The sequence below is a fragment of the Antechinus flavipes genome, chromosome 3 (genome assembly GCF_016432865.1).
Source record: "Antechinus flavipes isolate AdamAnt ecotype Samford, QLD, Australia chromosome 3, AdamAnt_v2, whole genome shotgun sequence".
Taxonomy (NCBI): domain Eukaryota; kingdom Metazoa; phylum Chordata; class Mammalia; order Dasyuromorphia; family Dasyuridae; genus Antechinus; species Antechinus flavipes.
The window spans coordinates 610,633,946-610,650,499 of record NC_067400.1 but is presented as its reverse complement, the minus strand read 5'-3'; the positions used below and the strand labels follow the sequence as shown (position 1 = coordinate 610,650,499).

At 49.1% G+C, this 16,554-nt stretch overlaps 1 protein-coding gene across 2 annotated transcripts; it reads right to left on the bottom strand.

Moving 5' to 3' along the window:
* Nucleotides 1-2,534: 2,534 nt before the first annotated feature.
* Nucleotides 2,535-14,603, bottom strand: TNFRSF4 (TNF receptor superfamily member 4). 2 transcript variants are annotated; one of them, XM_051988854.1, is made up of 7 exons: nucleotides 11,453-14,603; nucleotides 9,180-9,302; nucleotides 7,127-7,228; nucleotides 6,572-6,638; nucleotides 6,106-6,317; nucleotides 5,577-5,702; nucleotides 2,535-5,357 (listed from the first exon to the last, which is right to left on the bottom strand). In XM_051988854.1, exons 1-7 carry the CDS (start codon nucleotides 11,592-11,594, stop codon nucleotides 5,296-5,298), a joined length of 834 nt encoding a protein of 277 aa, XP_051844814.1. In that variant the 5' UTR covers nucleotides 11,595-14,603; the 3' UTR covers nucleotides 2,535-5,295. The 2 variants fall into 2 exon arrangements, 1 of the variants encoding a protein (XP_051844814.1); XR_007952343.1 differs by having other exon boundaries at nucleotides 5,577-6,317.
* Nucleotides 14,604-16,554: the final 1,951 nt, after the last annotated feature.

Here is a 16,554-nt window from a genome sequence, read left to right as displayed (position 1 = left end):
AGAAGGCAAGACAAATAGATCTGAAAATCAATTTCAGAGAGATGATCATTGAATCGGGAAAGTTGATGAGATCCCCAAGTGAAATAGTCTAGTGGGAGAAGAAAAGAGAGTCCAGAACCGAATCTTGGGGAACACCTACGTTTAGTGAGCATTTAATGACATGGATGAAGATCCAGCTGAGGAAACTGAGAAGGAAGAAGGGAACCAGGAGAAAAAAATCTAGAGAGAAGAAAGGAGCAGGGAGAAGAAAGTCACCGATAGAGTTGAGAGCTTCAGGGAGATTTAAGGCCATAGAACATCTTCCACTTCCACCTCCCCAGCTCTTGGGATCTAGCTTCTGCTCTGAGGCTGCTGTCCAAGGTCCAGTTTCTTAATGGCGGTCGCCTTTCCTTCCTCTCATATTTTACTCTTCTCCTGCTTCTGTGGGGCTATTTTCCTGGTTTTCATGCCCATCTCATCATTATTTCTTCATCCCCCTTATCTATTCCTCATAGATCTCAGCACATGTTTCCCCACGCTCTAGTGGCTTTCAGCAGATCACAACCTCCTGAGGATGGACGAGAGCTGGTTCAGTTCATTACTGGTTTGGTTCATCTCATTGCTGAGGATGGTCATGTCCATCAGAATTGATCAGCATATAGTATTGTTGTTGAAGTATATATTGATCTCCTGGTCCTGCTCGTTTCACTCAGCATCAGTTCGTGTAAGTCTCTCCAGGCCTTTCTGAAATCCTCCTGCTGGTCATTTCTTATAGAACAATAATATTCCATAATATTCATATACCACAATTTATTCAGCCATTCTCCAGCTGATGGGCATCTACTCAGTTTCCGGTTTCTGGCTACTACAAAGAGGGCTGCCACAAACATTTTGGCACATACAGGTCCCTTTCCCTTCTTTAGTATCTCTTTGGAGTATAAGCCCAGTAGAAACACTGCTGGGTCAAAGAGTATGCACAGTTTGATAGCTTTTTGAGCCTAGTTCCAAATTGCTCTCCAGAATGGCTGGATCCGTTCACAACTCCACCAACAATGCATCAGTGTCCCAGTTTTCCCACATCCCCTCCAACATTCCACATTATCTTTTCCCTGTCACTCTAGCCAATCTGACAGGTGTGTAGTGGTATCTCAGAGTTGTCTTAATTTGCATTTCTCTGATTAATAATGACTTGGAGCATCTTTTCATATGGCTAGAAATAGTTTCAATTTCTTCATCCGAGAATTGTCTGTTCATATCCTTTGACCATTTATCAACTGGAGAATGAAAGCAATGTGTATTAAAAATAAATTTAAAAAAGAAAAAGAAAATCCTCAGACCCAGCTCCATTCCTGAATCATCATATTTCGCCACCTTGTCCAGTCTTCCCCAAGATCCCTACCCTCTTTCTGATTAATTCCTTTTGCTGTGTTTCTTTTCCTCTATTAGAATGTAAGTTGCTGGTATTTGTTGTTATATATTTTAAATTCCCCAATGTTCAGCTGGGCACCAGACAATGTTCTTTTATTTTGTTTCATTTTGTTTTGTATTCTTTTTTTGCTTTTCTTTTTTCTTATAAAATAAATTTTGGGGGAAAATAATATAAGTTCCTTGATACTTAAAGTGTGGATCAAAGCATAGGATTTTTACATTTGTTGTCGTTTTTTGTTTTCTTGGGGGTTTTTATTTCTCATATTTTTTTTTCCTTTTGATTTGATTTTTCTTGCGCAGCACGATAAATATGAAAATACGTTTAGAAGAATTGCCCATGTTCAGCCCATTTCAAATTGCTTGTTGTCTTGGGGAGGAGGGAAGGGGAAAGAGAGGGAGAAATATTTGGAACACAAGAGTGAATGTTGAAAACTATCTTTGCCTGTATTTGGAAAAATAAAATATTTTTTAAAAGAATGTAAGCTCCTTGAGGGCAGGCACTGCCTTTATTTTTAACTTGTATATGCAAGTAATAAATGCCAGGCTGAATTTGAACTTCACTCTTCTTGACTCTAGATCTAGTGCTCTATGCACTGGGCCACCTGTTTGGCTCATGACACTTCCCTGTTCAAGATGAGCATGTCAATGTCCTGTTCAGCAACCTTCAATAGCTCCCTATTCCCACCAGCAAAGAGGTTCCTTTCCTTTTTTGTATCAAGGACCCCTCTGACCATGAATCCCATGGATACCTTCTCAGAATCATGTTTTTAAATGTACAATTTAAAATATATGGAATTGCAACGAGAGAAAAAGTTCCCAGATCCCAAATGAAAAACTCTAGAACGCTCTACGATGAATCCAGTCTCTTCAGGAGGCCCACAACCTGGCTCCAGCCTACATCTCAAATTTTTTTTCATGTTGTTTCCTTTTGTATATTCTATGTTCCAGACAAACTCTATTGCCTGGACTCCAGACTCCATATGGACTGAGTTTCCCACTTCTGAGCATTTACATCTATAAAGCCTCCCCTGATGCACACCCTCCTCAAATAACTTATTTTTTCTGCGTGTATTATATTCTCCAGAAAAATATACATTCCCTGAGGAAGAGGCTATTTAGACCTTAAATACAGAAGGGACTTAATGTTTATTGAATTGCAGCGCCATAATTTTCCATTGACTCATCTGTGTAAACAATACTGATTTCACAAACATGACTTCTTTTGATTTTACCTGAGGGTTGGGGTGGGGGGAGAAGTAGCCAGAGACTCTTATTTTGTTATTGTTATTTGTTATTGTGATTGCTGGTTTTCAAATCAGGACTAAGGAAATAATTACCCATTTTAGAGGCGAGAAGACTAAGTCAGGGGCGGACAGGCAGAATGGGAATATGGCACTCACTAACAGTAAATAACAGCTCACAGGTCCAGGCTGGCAAGTGCTTCCCTGGATGGTTTTCTCTGGCCCTCACAATGATCCTGTGAGATAGGTGCTATTATTCTTCTCATTTTATAGAGGAAGAAACTGAGACTCAGTAAGACAGACCAACCTGCTCTGGTCAAGATATCACAGATATCACAGAGCTAATGTGTGTCTGAGTCAGAATTTGAATCCAGGGCTTCTGGACTCCGAGTGCATCCTACCATCCTCCCACTACACTTGCCTGCCTCTCACAAAGAAGCCATTGCTAGTGAGCACTGTGTGATGGAGGGATGGGGAGAGGGGAAAGGGACAGGGAGGGAGAGACGGCCAGCGCCCCTCCCCCTGATGGCTCCCAGAACAACCTAGGACACGGCTGTCTAGCCCGGCCACTAGCAAGGAGCACGGAAAGGAGGCTTTGCCAGGAGGACTCCCAGCCCATTATCCTGCCACAAGGGGCACCTAAAACAGTGCACCCTGACGCCGATGGACGTGCAGTGGAGATGGGAGAGCGCCACGGAGGGAAGAAAGCCTTGAACAACTGCCCAAAGCATATGGAGGAGGGCACGGGCCCAGGTGGGGACGTGGGGGCTTGGAGCTCAGCACAGAAACAGGAGAGTTGTACTGGCTGAATAAGCTGTGCAGGGTCACACAGCAAGCCAGCAGGAGAACAGAGAGAAAACAATAGCATGGGTGTGCTCTCTCACCCTCTTGTTCTCTCTTTCTCTCCTCTTTCTTTTCTCTCTTCTCATCCTCTCCTCTTTCTATCTCACTCTGTCTCTCCCTTTCTCCTTTTTTTTCTCTCTCCTTTTCCCTTTGTCCTCTTTCTCTGTCCTCTTTCTCTGTCTCCATCTCTCATTTTCTTTCTCCTTTTCTTTTCTTTCTCTCTTTCTCTGTCTCTCTCTCTCCCCTTTTCTTTTTTCTTTCTCTCTCCTTTTCTCTTTCCTTTCTCTCTTTCTCTGTCTTGTTCTCTCCCTCCTTTTCTTTTTTCTCTTCCCTTTCTTTTTCCTTCCTTCTCTCCTCTATCTCTCTGTCTCCCCCTCCTTTTTACCTCCTCACTCCACACACTGGGCAAAGAGCCTTTGGGCCCAGGTTCCAGGCCTGCTCATGGGCCCAAGAGTTTATATAATAAACCACATGGAGAGCTGCAGACATCAGCATCAAGGCCGCTAGGCAGGGGCTGTTCTCAGCCTTCACCACTCGGCCTCAGAGGGTAAATTCAGCTCGCTGGAAGGAGACCCAAGGTCCACTCAAGGCTCCAACCACAGGACGGGACACCCCATGGGGGTGAATATTCAGGGCAGACCCATTTGGTCCCTTTCTCCCACCCTGAGCAGCTCAGGACTCAGCTACCATAGAGAGTGGGGGTTATGTCCAGAAACAGGGAAGGGGGAGGTAGGACTGGAGAGAGTGGCCAGCCATTGGGGGAAGGGAAGGCAGACAAAATGTCAGAGACTTGAAATGGGGGTAGGTCCAAGGGGAAGAGAGGGGTACCATGTCTGGAGAGTGGGCTAATGACCACGGAGTTCTCTCTCTTTTTTGAATGGGAAGAGGAGAAGGCCGTAAAGAACATGGCTGTGAGTGTGAATGTGAATCAGCATCTGGGACCTCGGGGAACAAGGTAATGGAAAGAAAAGGAGGAAGAAGAGGAGGAGGAGGGGAGAAAGAGGAAGAGGAGAAGGAGGAAGAGGAAGGGAGGCCAGAGAAGCCCCCATTCTGAGCCAGGTCAGCAGAGGCAGGGAGGGCCCTGAAGCCATCTGCATCTGGACTGGAGAAGCCACAAGCAGGGATGGGGTATTGGGGCTCATTCTGGGGGTGAGAAAGGAATGAGGAAAGATGGGAGGAGGGAGGATGCTCTTCCTTAGGCCTCTGCCCCTGAGAATCTTTCCATGGGAGAAGCTCCGGTCTGTTTGTTTGTAAAATGGTTAGTGACTCTCAAAGGCCCCTCAGCAGAGCCGGGAGGCCTTCCAGGGCATCTCACCCAACATCCCCATTTTGGAAAAGAGGAAGCAGGAAAGCCCAGGGGATTCCTCCAAGAGCACAGGGACGCCAGCCCCAGCTGTGAGACGCCACGCTCCTTCCACTGGGGAACCACCGTGGGCTATGAGCAGCTCGCCCCTCGCTCAGATGTTACCGGGGGACTTCTCTGGGTGTGGTTGGGACAACAGTCCTGGAGTTCCATCCAGCTCTCAGACTGGGGGCTTTGTATGGACTGAGCCCCTGAAAAACCCCTAGAACTAGAGGACTTCTCGCTTCACTGGATGTCGGTGGCCGCCTTCAGAAAGAGATGCAGAGGAAACCCAACAAGGCCCGGGTCTAGGAGTCTGGGCTGCTGGAAGAGGAGCTTGGAGGGAGGGGAGGAGAGAAAGCAAGACGCAAAGCCCCCGAGGTCCGCAGCCTTCCCAAAGCGGGTCCAGCCAGCCCTGGGAGGAAGGGCCTGGGGATGACCTCCAGGGGTGCTCTCCGGGGCTCAGACCTTGGCTAGGCTGTACTGGTGTTCCTCTTGGATGGGCATCCGGAAGTTATATGGCCCTGGAGGGAGGGAGAAGAGACTGGCCTTGAAGCAGGGGGGAGGACACCTTTGGAGGGGCAGATGGAGCCCCCCGCTCAGGACCCCACTCCCCCAGCAATCTCCCCGCCTTGGTACGCTGCTCCTGTTCCCATTCCCCCATCTCCTCTGCTCATTTGTTGGAGGAAGGTGGAGGGTGAGTTGGGGGGGGGAGGGGGAGGCAGGGAGAGGGGAGCACTCACCTGAGGGCTTCCAAATTGTAGGCAGCTGCCTCTTGTCCTTCCTGGACAGGTAGATCCCCAGGATCAACATAATCAAACCAAATACCAAGAGCAGAAAAAGCACCAGGAAGATGATGGAGAACGAGGCTGCAAGAGAAGGACCAGGGATGGAGGTGGCTGCCTTCCAGCTCTGAGCCCTCTGCCCTGGACCCCGGAGCTTCGGGGTTTTCTGGGAAGGCTCCCCTGGACTAGTGATGGAGGCGCCCCAGCCCTGAGCCCTCTGCCCTTGGGGCTTGCTGGGGAGGCTCCCCTGGAGAAGCAAGTGGCTGGGAAGGGAAGACTTTATGCTATCCCCTTGGAAGGCCACAGGTCCAGCCCAGGAGGCCTTGGGAGCCGAGAGGAACCGAAGAGAAGGATCCCCATTTTAAAGACGAGGATTCCCGGAGAGGGGATAAGACAGAGCCCAGAGCCAGGACTGGACGCCGGGGGCTCTGTCCCTCTCCCCCAGCCTGGAGGGCTTGCAAGGGGAGGAGGGGGGCGGCGTCCTTACACCAGGGTTTGTCAGGCTGCGGCGTGAGGGTGCTCAGCACCCCTAGGCTCTGGGTGGTGAGCCGCAAGGGCACTGTGGGCGGGGAGCTGGCGGCCGGGGTCCGGGTGGGCGTGGGAGGGGATGGGTGTGGCCCTGACGTACGGGCCTCCTCGCAGCCGGCGTCGGCTCTGCTGCTCCCGGGCCGCTGGGTCCGTCTGCCTATGGCCACGCAGCTGGAGGGGGAGGGAGGCAGGCGTGAGAGCACGGTCAGAGGGCAGGGAGCCAGCCCCGCCCCACCCCAGGTGCCGTCCCCGAGATCCGGGAGGCGTTGGGGGACCCTGGAGGAGCAGGGCCTGGAACAGAGGGAGCAGGAGGCCGGGGCCTCCCCCGTGCTTTCCGTGCCCCCTCCCTAGCTCGGGCTGAGGGCTGCCTGGCGTCTGGGTACCAGTCTTGTTTGGGTCCCCTGCCCCCTACGGGACACACTTACTTGGTCCACGGTTTACACATGGTGTTTTCTCCCAGAGAAAAGTGTCCTGGGGGACACGGGGTGCACTCTGGAAGAAAGACAAGGACAACCTGGCTCAGCACCGTGGCCCTGCTGGGGGGGAGGGGGGCGTCCCTCTCACTGGCCAGGAGGGATGTCATTCTGGAAGAGGAGAGGGGGTGGGAAAGGGAGGGAGCCCTGAAGGGGAGGGGACGGAGAAGGACGGATCTGGCAGGCTGAGGGGCCCAGGGACTGCCCCCTCCCCACCCCCCCACCCCCGCCCCACACCTGAGCACGTGACCCCCGCCCCCTCCCCCATCTCTGCCAGCCCACCCGTAAGCCCAGGCTCAAACGGTCACCTGCCCAGGTGCATCCTGGCACACTTTCACACACACACACACACACACACACACACACACACACACACACACACTCACACTCATTTATACACACACTCACACCCACACCCACGCCCTCCCCCTAACGTCCCTCCCATCTTGTTCCCTTCTGGGGGGAGGGGAAGACCCTCTCCTCGGTGGGGTGGGGGGAGCCGCTCACCCACTCCCCACTTGAAGAACTGAGCCGGCTGCGTCCCTGGGGTGCACTGACACACGGTGTCACTGGACCTTGTGCAGTTCTTCAGGACCCGGCTCCCGCTCCCTGAGCGACCGAAGGGGAAAAGGAGAATCAGGCAAGGCCGGCCCAGGCCAGGACTGCGCGCTCTGTGCAACCCCTGGCCGGCCGCCGGACCTTCAGGAAAGGAACGGAAGGGAGCCCAGCCCCCCTCCTCTTCCTCTCGGGACTCTGCTGTGCTGGCCCATGACGGGCAGACCTAGGGAACGGTGGAGAGGAGGAAGAGCAGCCAAGGAGGCCCAAGCGCAAATCCGCCCTCAGATGTTCCCTCACAGGGTGGTCCTGGGCCAGTCATCTCTCACTGCTGCCTGCCTCAGTTTTCCCCACTGTAAGAGGAGGATAATAACAGCACCTCCCTCAGGCTCTGGTGAGGATCAACGAGGGGATAATGCTGAGAATCCTTTGTAAATCTTAAAGCGTCACATAAATATGGACTCTACTTATGTCTATGTACCCAAACAAAGCCCATACTTATATATCCCATATACAACATATGTCCCACCAGGCCTTGTCTCCGGGGGCTGTCCCTCTGCCCCCTCTGGGGCTGCTCTACACACCTCCAACAGTGAGGATCCCACGGGGTTTGAGGTTTGCCTCTGTGGTTGAGGAAATGGGTACAGCGCTTCAGCATACGCCCCGGCTTTTCATTCACTATTCTTTCAATTAGCATTTACTGAGACCTCCTGAGTCATATGGGCCATGGACTGGGTGGGAGGAGGTGGGAGGGGGAGGGAGAGGGAGAAGAGAAGGAGAAGGAGGGAGAAGAGGAGGAAAAGGAGGAGGAGGGAGAAGGAGGAGGAAAAGGAAGAGGAAGTAGAAGAGAAGGAAAAGGAAGAGGAGGGAGAAGAAGAGGAGGAGGAGGGAGAAGAGAAGGAGAAGGAGGGAGAAGAGGAGGGAGAAGAGGAGGGAGGGGGAGAAGGGAGAAGAAGAGGAGGGAGAAGAAGAGGAGGAAGAAGAAGAGGAGGAGGAAGGAGAAGGAAGCCCATTTCTCTCTCCCAGCTACAATGGGAACTTGTCAGCTTGCACACCAGGGACCCTGGTTGGCGGCACACGTGTCCTGGCCTGGCCCCACACCAATGTGTGTGCACGTGCACTGTCCACATGGACATTTCGCCCCGCACCCCACTTGTGCTCTCTCGCAGGGCCCTTCGGGGGCGCCTCTCCAGGCCTTGCTGCCCCCGAGTTGGTCTTGTTTAAGAACGACAGACGTTCTGGGCTGCTGTCATGGTTGGTCTGGGTGACGCAGCACATAGAATGCCTGGAATCAGAAAGACTCATCTTCTTAAGTTCAAATCTGCTGACCCTGGATAACCCTGTTTGCCTCAGTTTCTTCACCTGTAAAACCGGCTATCAGAGCTGGGAGGGCTCTTAGAACAAAGAATGTGAGAGCTGGGGGCCTGAATGATGATCTAGCAAACAATGCCATCACACGAGGGGAGATGTGGCCAGGAGCGGGGAGGGTCTTACAAAAAAGGTTGTAGATGTGGGGTGCCATCTTTGGGGAGCACCAGGGAAAAGTGGGAGCACAGGAGAGGAGCTGGCACATCAGGGAAGGAGTGGAAGCACGGGAGAGGGGCTGGGGCACCAGGGCAGGAGTGGGAGCACAGAGTCGGGGTGGGAGCACCAGGGCAGAAGTGGGAGCATAGGGGAGGGGTGGGAGCATCAGAGAGAGGTGGGAGCACAGGAGAGGGGCTGAAGGACTAGAGAAGGAGTGGGAGTATAGGAGAGGGATGAGAGAACCAGGGGAGGAGTGGGAGCACAGGGGAGGGGTGGTAATACAGAGGAGTGGTGGGAGCACCAGGGAGAGGTGGGAGCACAGAGTCAGGGTGGGAGCACCAGGGCAGGAGTGGGAGCACAGGAGAGGGGCTGAAGGACCAGGGCAGGAGTAGGAGCACAGGGTCGGGGTGGGAGCACCAGGGCAGGAGTGGGAGCACAGGGGAGGGGCTGGAGCACCGGCTGGGGTGGGACTGACGCTTACCGACGTTGCACTGAGTGCAGGGCTGGCAGAATTCGTTGCTGAAGCCCTCATTGAAGAGCCCCTCGAGGCAGGGTCTGCAGCCCGTGTCTCTGTTACTGGTGCAGCGGCTCTCCATCTCAAAACCTGTGGTGGGAGCCGGGGGAGCTGCCCTGAGCCTCGCCCTGGTCCGGCTGCCATCCCTGTTTCGTCCCCGCACGTCTCCCCAGTCCCAGCCCCCTCCGGCTCCTCCCTGGCCACGCCGGGCTCCTAGCGACTCCCTTAAAGGCGACCTTTCGCCTACCACTTCCACTGCCCGTCCGAGCTTACAGTCTTACAATCCTCGCCTTCCTTCAAGGCTGAGTTCCTCCTCCTCCAGGAAGCCTGCCCTGATCCCTCCGCCCCCGCCCCGCCTTGGTGCTCGTCCCTCCTCAGAGAACCGGCTTCACCTGCAACTATCCCCCCAGCTCCGCGAGCGCGATTAAGAACCTGCTGTGTGTCGGGCACCAGGGTGAGTGCTAGGGGCTAAAAGAGCTTGAGCAGTCTTTGTGGATCCCGCTAGCCCCGGGGCCGGAGTGAAAGTGGAAGGAGATTGACGGAGAAAGTGCAGTTCGGGAAAAGTGTTTTTGAGAGAAAGGGACTGGATTCAAATTCTGCTTCCAATGCTTATTTCTTGTGAGGCTCCAGGTAAGCTCCTCCCCCTTCTGAACCTCAGTTTCCTCCTCTATAAAAATTAGACTAGAAGGATTCTGGGATCTCTCCCCCCCCCCCCCCCCGCTCTAGTTCCAAGACCCAGGCGCGCAGGAATAGGGCAAACCCAACCCCCGGACAACCTGTTCTGACCTGGCACTAGAGCCCCTCCAAGATCCACCTTCCATGGTTCCAGCTGCGTGTTCCAACTCTCCTGGGTTTTTGATCATCCCCAACTGTCCACCAAGAAGCCTCACTGAGCCCCCTCCCCCATATTGTTCTCTGCACATAATAGGTCTTAATAAATCCTAAATTAATTAACTAAAATAATTAAGCACATAATAGGTGCTTAATAAATGCCTGCCCTCCAACATCCTTTGGTGGTGGCTCTAAATCACGGCATATTCAACACTAATTATTTAGGGCTTGGCAGCCTAGTATCACTGAGGCACAACAGATAGGGTGCTGGACCCGAAGTTACCAAAGTCCAAGGTCAAATCACAACTCCAACACTGGGCGACATTTAATCATTTCCTCATTTTCCCCCTGTAACATGGGGATAACAGCACCGTCTCCTGTGGTTTGGATCCAATGAGATAATATTTGTAAAGTGCCTCCCACCGCATCGCACACAGTCGGTGCTCAATAAATGCCTACTCCCCCTCTCCTTCCTCCTTCATGGAGAGCGTCAGCTCAGGCCTCCCCATCTGTATCTTGACTCTGGACCCAGATGGCTGCGGAGGAGAGTCTGAGGCTGGCGGCCCGTCCCTGCGGTCCCTACCTCGATCCACCCGACTTGCCAGTCACGGCATCGCCTCCCCACATCACGGTCCTCCGAGAACCAAGGGCAAACAACAAGAGCTAGCCTTAGGCGGAAGACTTGGATTCAAATCCCGCTTCCGACACGTACTAGCCGAGTGATCCTGGCCAAGTCTGTTTCATTTTCCCCATCCTCATCCACAAAATGGGGGGGGGAAAGGGGGGCGCCGCCCTAGCGGTGGAAGCTGCCCAGTCCCAAATCTGCACACAGCTGACGGAGTACCGGGATGCTCCGCGAGAGCAGACACAGTGTCCGGCACCTTGTATATGTAGTGCACGGCAGCTAAGTCCTGCTTGATGGAACTCCGGACTCGGACACGGGAAGACCCAAGTTGAAATCCATCCTCAGATACTTACTAGCCTAACCGTGTGATCCTGGGCAATTCACTTAACTTGCCTGACTCAGTTTCCCCAACTGTAAAATGGGGATCATAATAGCATCTTCCCCTCAGGGTTATTAGGAGGATCAAAATGCTCCGCATAGCGCCCGATACATAAATACCAGTTCCCTTCCTCCTTTTCCTAAAATACTTAACCACGGTTTCCTCTCAACTCCCCCACTCTCCCTCCTCTCTGATGTAGAGTCCCCGATCTGGAATCAGAGGCCCTCAGTTCGAATCCCCCCCTCCGCTAATTCCTGCCTGTGCCACCCGTTACCTCCCTGGGCCTCAGTTTCTCCCCTTGCAACTTGATTGGCTTGGATCAGTTGGCCAGTCTGAAGCCGGAGGCTCTATGAAGCCTTCCTCCTGGTCTCCACCCTTGGCTGCCGCCTCTTCCCCAGGACTCACCAGGTTTACAATAGCTGCAGCACTTGCCCTCTACGCTGTAGGAGAACTTGTCGCACGACTGCAGAGAGGCGGGGGGCAGCTGGGTAGCGAGGAGCCAGAGCAAAGTCACGGGCCTCCATGGGTGTCGCTGCCGGTCAGTCATCTTCCTGCCTCCCTCTCCGCGGCCTCTGCCCGCACTGAGGGCTCAGGAGCCCCGAGCCCTTCCTCCCTCGCCAGGGAAAGCCCCTTTCGGCGGATGTTGAGGTCGTTGATTGTTATTTCATAGAATCACAGAGTCTCAGTTGGATGAAGGCCCCGCCACAGACTTTCCTACACTCCAGGGGCTCCCAGCCTTGGCTCGGAGACTGCTTGGGAGACTCTGCTCCTTCCTCTCTCTGGGGGAGAAGGAGGAACCCCCCTGAAGGCACTCCCACTATCTCCTCTTGCTCTCAGTTTTGGCTGTCCCCTGGAACAAACCCCTCCTTTCCCAGAGTTCCCCCCCAAGTACTGGCGGAGCTCCCAGCAGCACTCTGGTGGGCTTCCTCTGGTTCCCACAGCTTACAAACTTCCTTCATCAAACCTGAAACACTATATTCCCTCTGTGGTCCGAGCAGGGTGCAGAGCACAAGACTCATTTCCTTTTTCCTGGACACACCGCCTCTTTCGGGCAGCCTTCTCAGCTGCCGGCTCAAATCGCTGATTCAGACGGAGGGTGATGTTCCACCCAAGCCCCAGTAATCCTCCAAGACTTCCTAGTATTCCCTAGTCAATCAGGACCCATGTGCCATAATCTCAAGATCTGGACAGGACCCTCAGAGGCAATGAGTGCAACTCATTCCTGGCTAGAAACCATCGCTATAAAATCCCCAACAAGGGGCTATCTCTAGCTCTAAGTGTTTTTTAAAAAATGTTATTTCTGTGGTATGTGAATATTATGGAATATTATTGTTCGGTAAGAAATGACCAGCAGGATGATTTCAGAAAGACCTGGAGAGACTGACACGAACTGATGCTGATTGAAATGAGCAGGACCAGGAGATCATTATATACTTCAACAACAATACTATATGATGATCAATTCTGATGGATGTGGCCCTCTCTCAACGATGAGATGAACCAAAAACAGTTCCAAAAGAGCAGTAATGAATTGAACCAGCTATGCCCAGTGAAAGAACTCTGGGAAATGAGTATGAATCACAACATAGATTTCCCAATCCCCCTATTTTTGTCCGTCTGCATTTTTGATTTCTTTCACAGGCTAATTGTACACTATTTCAAAATCTGATTCTTCTTGGGCAGCAAAACAACTGTTTGGACATGTATACTTATATTGTATTTAACTTATAGTTTAACATATTTAACATGTATTGGTCAACCTGCCATCTGGGGGAAGGGGGAGGAGGGAAGGAAGGAAAAGTTGGAACAAAAGGTTTGGCAATTGTCAATGCTGAAAAATTACCCATTCATATAGCTTGTAAATAAAAAGCCATAATAATAATAAAAAATTGTTATTTCTGGGGACAGCTAGTGGACAGAGAACTGGCCCTGAAGTCAGGAGAACCTGAATTCAAATCTGGTCTCAGATACATTTTCTAGCTGAGTGAACCTAGGCAAGTTACTTAACTCTAATTGCCTCACCAAAAAGAAAAAGAAAAAAAAATCTATCAGGTCTAAATTGGGCCCTCCATAATATTTATCCATCACTGGAATATGAAATTTGGAACTGGGAGGAGTTTCAGATAATCTAGCCCAATCATTCTCAATCATGGACCTTTTATAAAACTCCTGGGAGTTGTGGCGTTCTTACTAGGATTCACAGCATTATGGGAAAAGAGTTAGAAGGTGCTTGAAGATCACTGCCATCCCCTTTCATTTTACAGAGGGTTTTCTCGACTTTCCTATTTCTGTCTTTCAATCACTCAGGTTCCAGATCTTGGAATCACCCCCGACCTCCAGTCACTTGCTAAATCTGGCTGATACTGCTTCCACCTCAACCCTCACATCCAATCATCTTGAAAGCCTCTAGTTCACAACCTCATCCCCTCTTTCTTGGACTATTTCTATAACCTGCTCATTGGACTCTCTGCCTCCAGAATCTCCCCTCTCCCAGCTAACGTCCACACAGCCCAAGCCTAGCCACATTACTCGGATTTGATGGCTCAGATATCATTTTCCTTGGCATTTAAAGCCCTTCACAATTAGGATCCAGCCTATCTTTCCAGACTCGTTACATCATTCCTTTTCGTGAATTGTATCAGCCAGCTGAATCAACTTCCTTTTTAAACTTTTTTTTATTTTTCCCAATTACATGTAAAGATGATTTTTAACATTGAATTTCCTTTTAAAATTGTGAGTTCCAAACTTTCTCTCCCCATCCCTTTCTTCCTCCCTAAGTGGTATAAGCAATTTGATATAGATCACATGTTCAATCATATTATTCCATATTCAAGCAAATTTAAATATTAATCATGTTTCAAAGAAGAAACAGACCGAAAGGGGGAAAATGACAAAAAAATAAGGTGAAAATAATATACTTCAATCTAGTTCTTTCTCTGGATGTGGATAGCATTTTTCATCAAGAGTCCTTTGGCATTGTCTTGGATCACTGCATTTTTGAAAAGAGCTATATCTCGGTTCTGCAAACATATATTGTATCTAGGATATACTGCAACATATTTAACATATATAGGACTGCTTGCCATCTAGGGGAAGGGGTGAAGGAAGGGAGGAGAAAAAATCGGAACAGAAGGGATTGCAAGGGATAATGTTGTAAAAAAAAATTACCCTGGCATGGATTCTATCAATAAAAAGTTATTATAAAATTAAATTAAATTAAAAAAATTTCAAATAGAATCAACAACAAAAAAAAAAAAAAGAAAAGAGCTACATCTTTCATAGTTGATGATTGTACAATATTGCTATTATGGTGTACAACGTTCTCCTGGTTCTGTTCACTTCACTTTGCTCCGTTCATCTAAGTCTTTCCAGGTTTTTCTGAAATTATCTTGCTCGCTATTTCTTATAGTGCAATAGTATTCTGCTACTATTATATACCACAACTTGTTTAGCCATTTCCCAAAACATCAGCACACTCTTAAATTTCAATTCTTTTCCATCACCAAAAAAAAAAAACTATATTAAATATTTTTGTACAAATGGGTCTTCCTCTCCCCCCCCCTTTTTTTTTTTTAAATCTCTTTGGGATACAGACTTAATAGTAATTTTGAAGGTTCAAAGGATGTGCATCGTTTAATGGGACTTTGTGCATCAATTCACAACTAAGTTGTCTCAATTTTCTCACATCCTCTCCAACATTTATCATTTTCTCTCATATTAGTCAATCCGGTAGATGTGAATGGTGGTACCTCAGAGTTGTCCTAATTTGAATTTCTCTAATCAATAGTGATTTAAAGCTTTTTTTTTTTTTCATTTGACTATAGATAGTTTTGATTTCATCTGAAAACTGCTTGTTCATTTCCTTTGATCATTTATCAATTGGGGAATGATTTATATTCCTATAAATTTGACTCAGTTCTCTACATATTTGAGAAATGAAGCCTTTATCAGAGAGACTTGCTATAAAAATCATTTCCCAGCTTTCTGCTTTCTTTCTAATCTTGGTCGCTCTGGTTTCGTTTGTACAAAACCTTTTTCATTTGACATAATCAAAGATATCCATTTTATATCTCATAACGTTCTCTCTGTCTTTTATATGGCCATAACTTTTTCCCCTCTCCATACATTTGACAGGTAAACTATTTATTTATTTATGGCATCACCCTTTATGTCTAAATCATGTACCCATTGTGACTTAGTATGTGGACTAAGCAATTGGTCTATATCTAGTCTTTGCCATACTGTTTTCCAGTTTTCTCAGTTTTTGTCAAATAATTAGTTCTTGTCCCAAAAGCTGAGGTCCACTAGGGCCAGGATCACCTCGTGTCCACCCATCCAGTCTGCCCCATACCTTCCTCTCCCTAACAAATCTTCCATTTTCCAATTTAAATATCCCTATTCTCTTTGAGGGATCCCCATACAATATGACTCCAGGTCCTTTATCATCGTGGTCACTGTCCCCCTTCTCGGTCACTCTCAAGCTTGTCAATACCCTCCATTGTGCAAAATGAACACACACTCAGTGAAGTCCAAGTAAGGCAGAGGAGAACACAGCTAGAACGTTCTAATCCCGGGCACGAGACCTTTCAGTATAGTTGAAGGTCAGATTTGTTGTTTGGGGGGAACCTGTCACACTGCTGATTCAAACTGAGTTCATTAAAATCACCAGAATTTTTCCCACAGATACTTCCCCCTCCACATTATATCATTTAAAAAAAAAATAAAAGTCTCGTTTGTTGATTGGTTGGTGGTGGGGAGAAGAAATAGGATAAGAGAAAGCAGATGGGCTTGGGGAGTTGGAGCAAGGAGCTCCTTGTTTTTTGTCAAAAAAAAACCTGGAAAATCTATACCCCTTCTGTTTTGTTCAGGGGCTGGGATCCAGGTAGGTTATTTCCCCTTCCCCACCCCCACTGCATCTTTGTGAACCTTTCCCTGGGTCCCCCTACAATTACAGGTGCCTCATCCCAGATATCACTCTGCATATAGTCTGCATGTATTCATACACATATAGTCCCCAACCCCTGAATCCAGCTGGGGGAGTTAGGGAAGGTTTCAATATGGAAAATGGAAGATTCCAAGATGAAAGGGACCTAAGTGATCAGGTACCTAGCCCAACACCATCAATTTACTGAAAAAGAAATGGAGATCCACCTCCCATGTGGAAAAAAGGGCAATTTCTTTCAGATAATGAATGAATGAATGAATGAATGAATGACTGGAAGAGCATTTGGGGATTCAAGAAACAGTAAGGGTTAGGGTGAGAACCTAATAGATCTAATAGACTAGTAGTAGTCCAGTACCAGTACTAGTAGTAGTAATAGTAATAATAATAGTAGTGTACTAGTAGTAGTAATAGTAATAATAGTAGTAGTGTAATAGTAGTAGTAGTGTAGTAGTAATAGTAATAATAATAGTAGTAGTAGTAGTGTAGTAGTAATAGTAATAATAGTAGTAGTAGTAGTAGTGTAGTAGTAATAGTAATAATAATAGTAGTAGTAGTAGTGTAG

Excerpts from the sequence above, each read along its gene's own strand:
- TNFRSF4 (XM_051988854.1), bottom strand. The coding sequence starts at position 11,594 with ATGACTGACCGGCAGCGACACCCATGGAGGCCCGTGACTTTGCTCTGG. Across the intron at positions 7,229-9,179 it reads CTGCACTCAGTGCAACGTCG|GGAGCGGGAGCCGGGTCCTG; the intron begins GTAAGCGTCAGT and ends TCGGTCGCTCAG. Across the intron at positions 6,639-7,126 it reads GTTCTTCAAGTGGGGAGTGG|AGTGCACCCCGTGTCCCCCA; the intron begins GTGAGCGGCTCC and ends TCTTTCTTCCAG.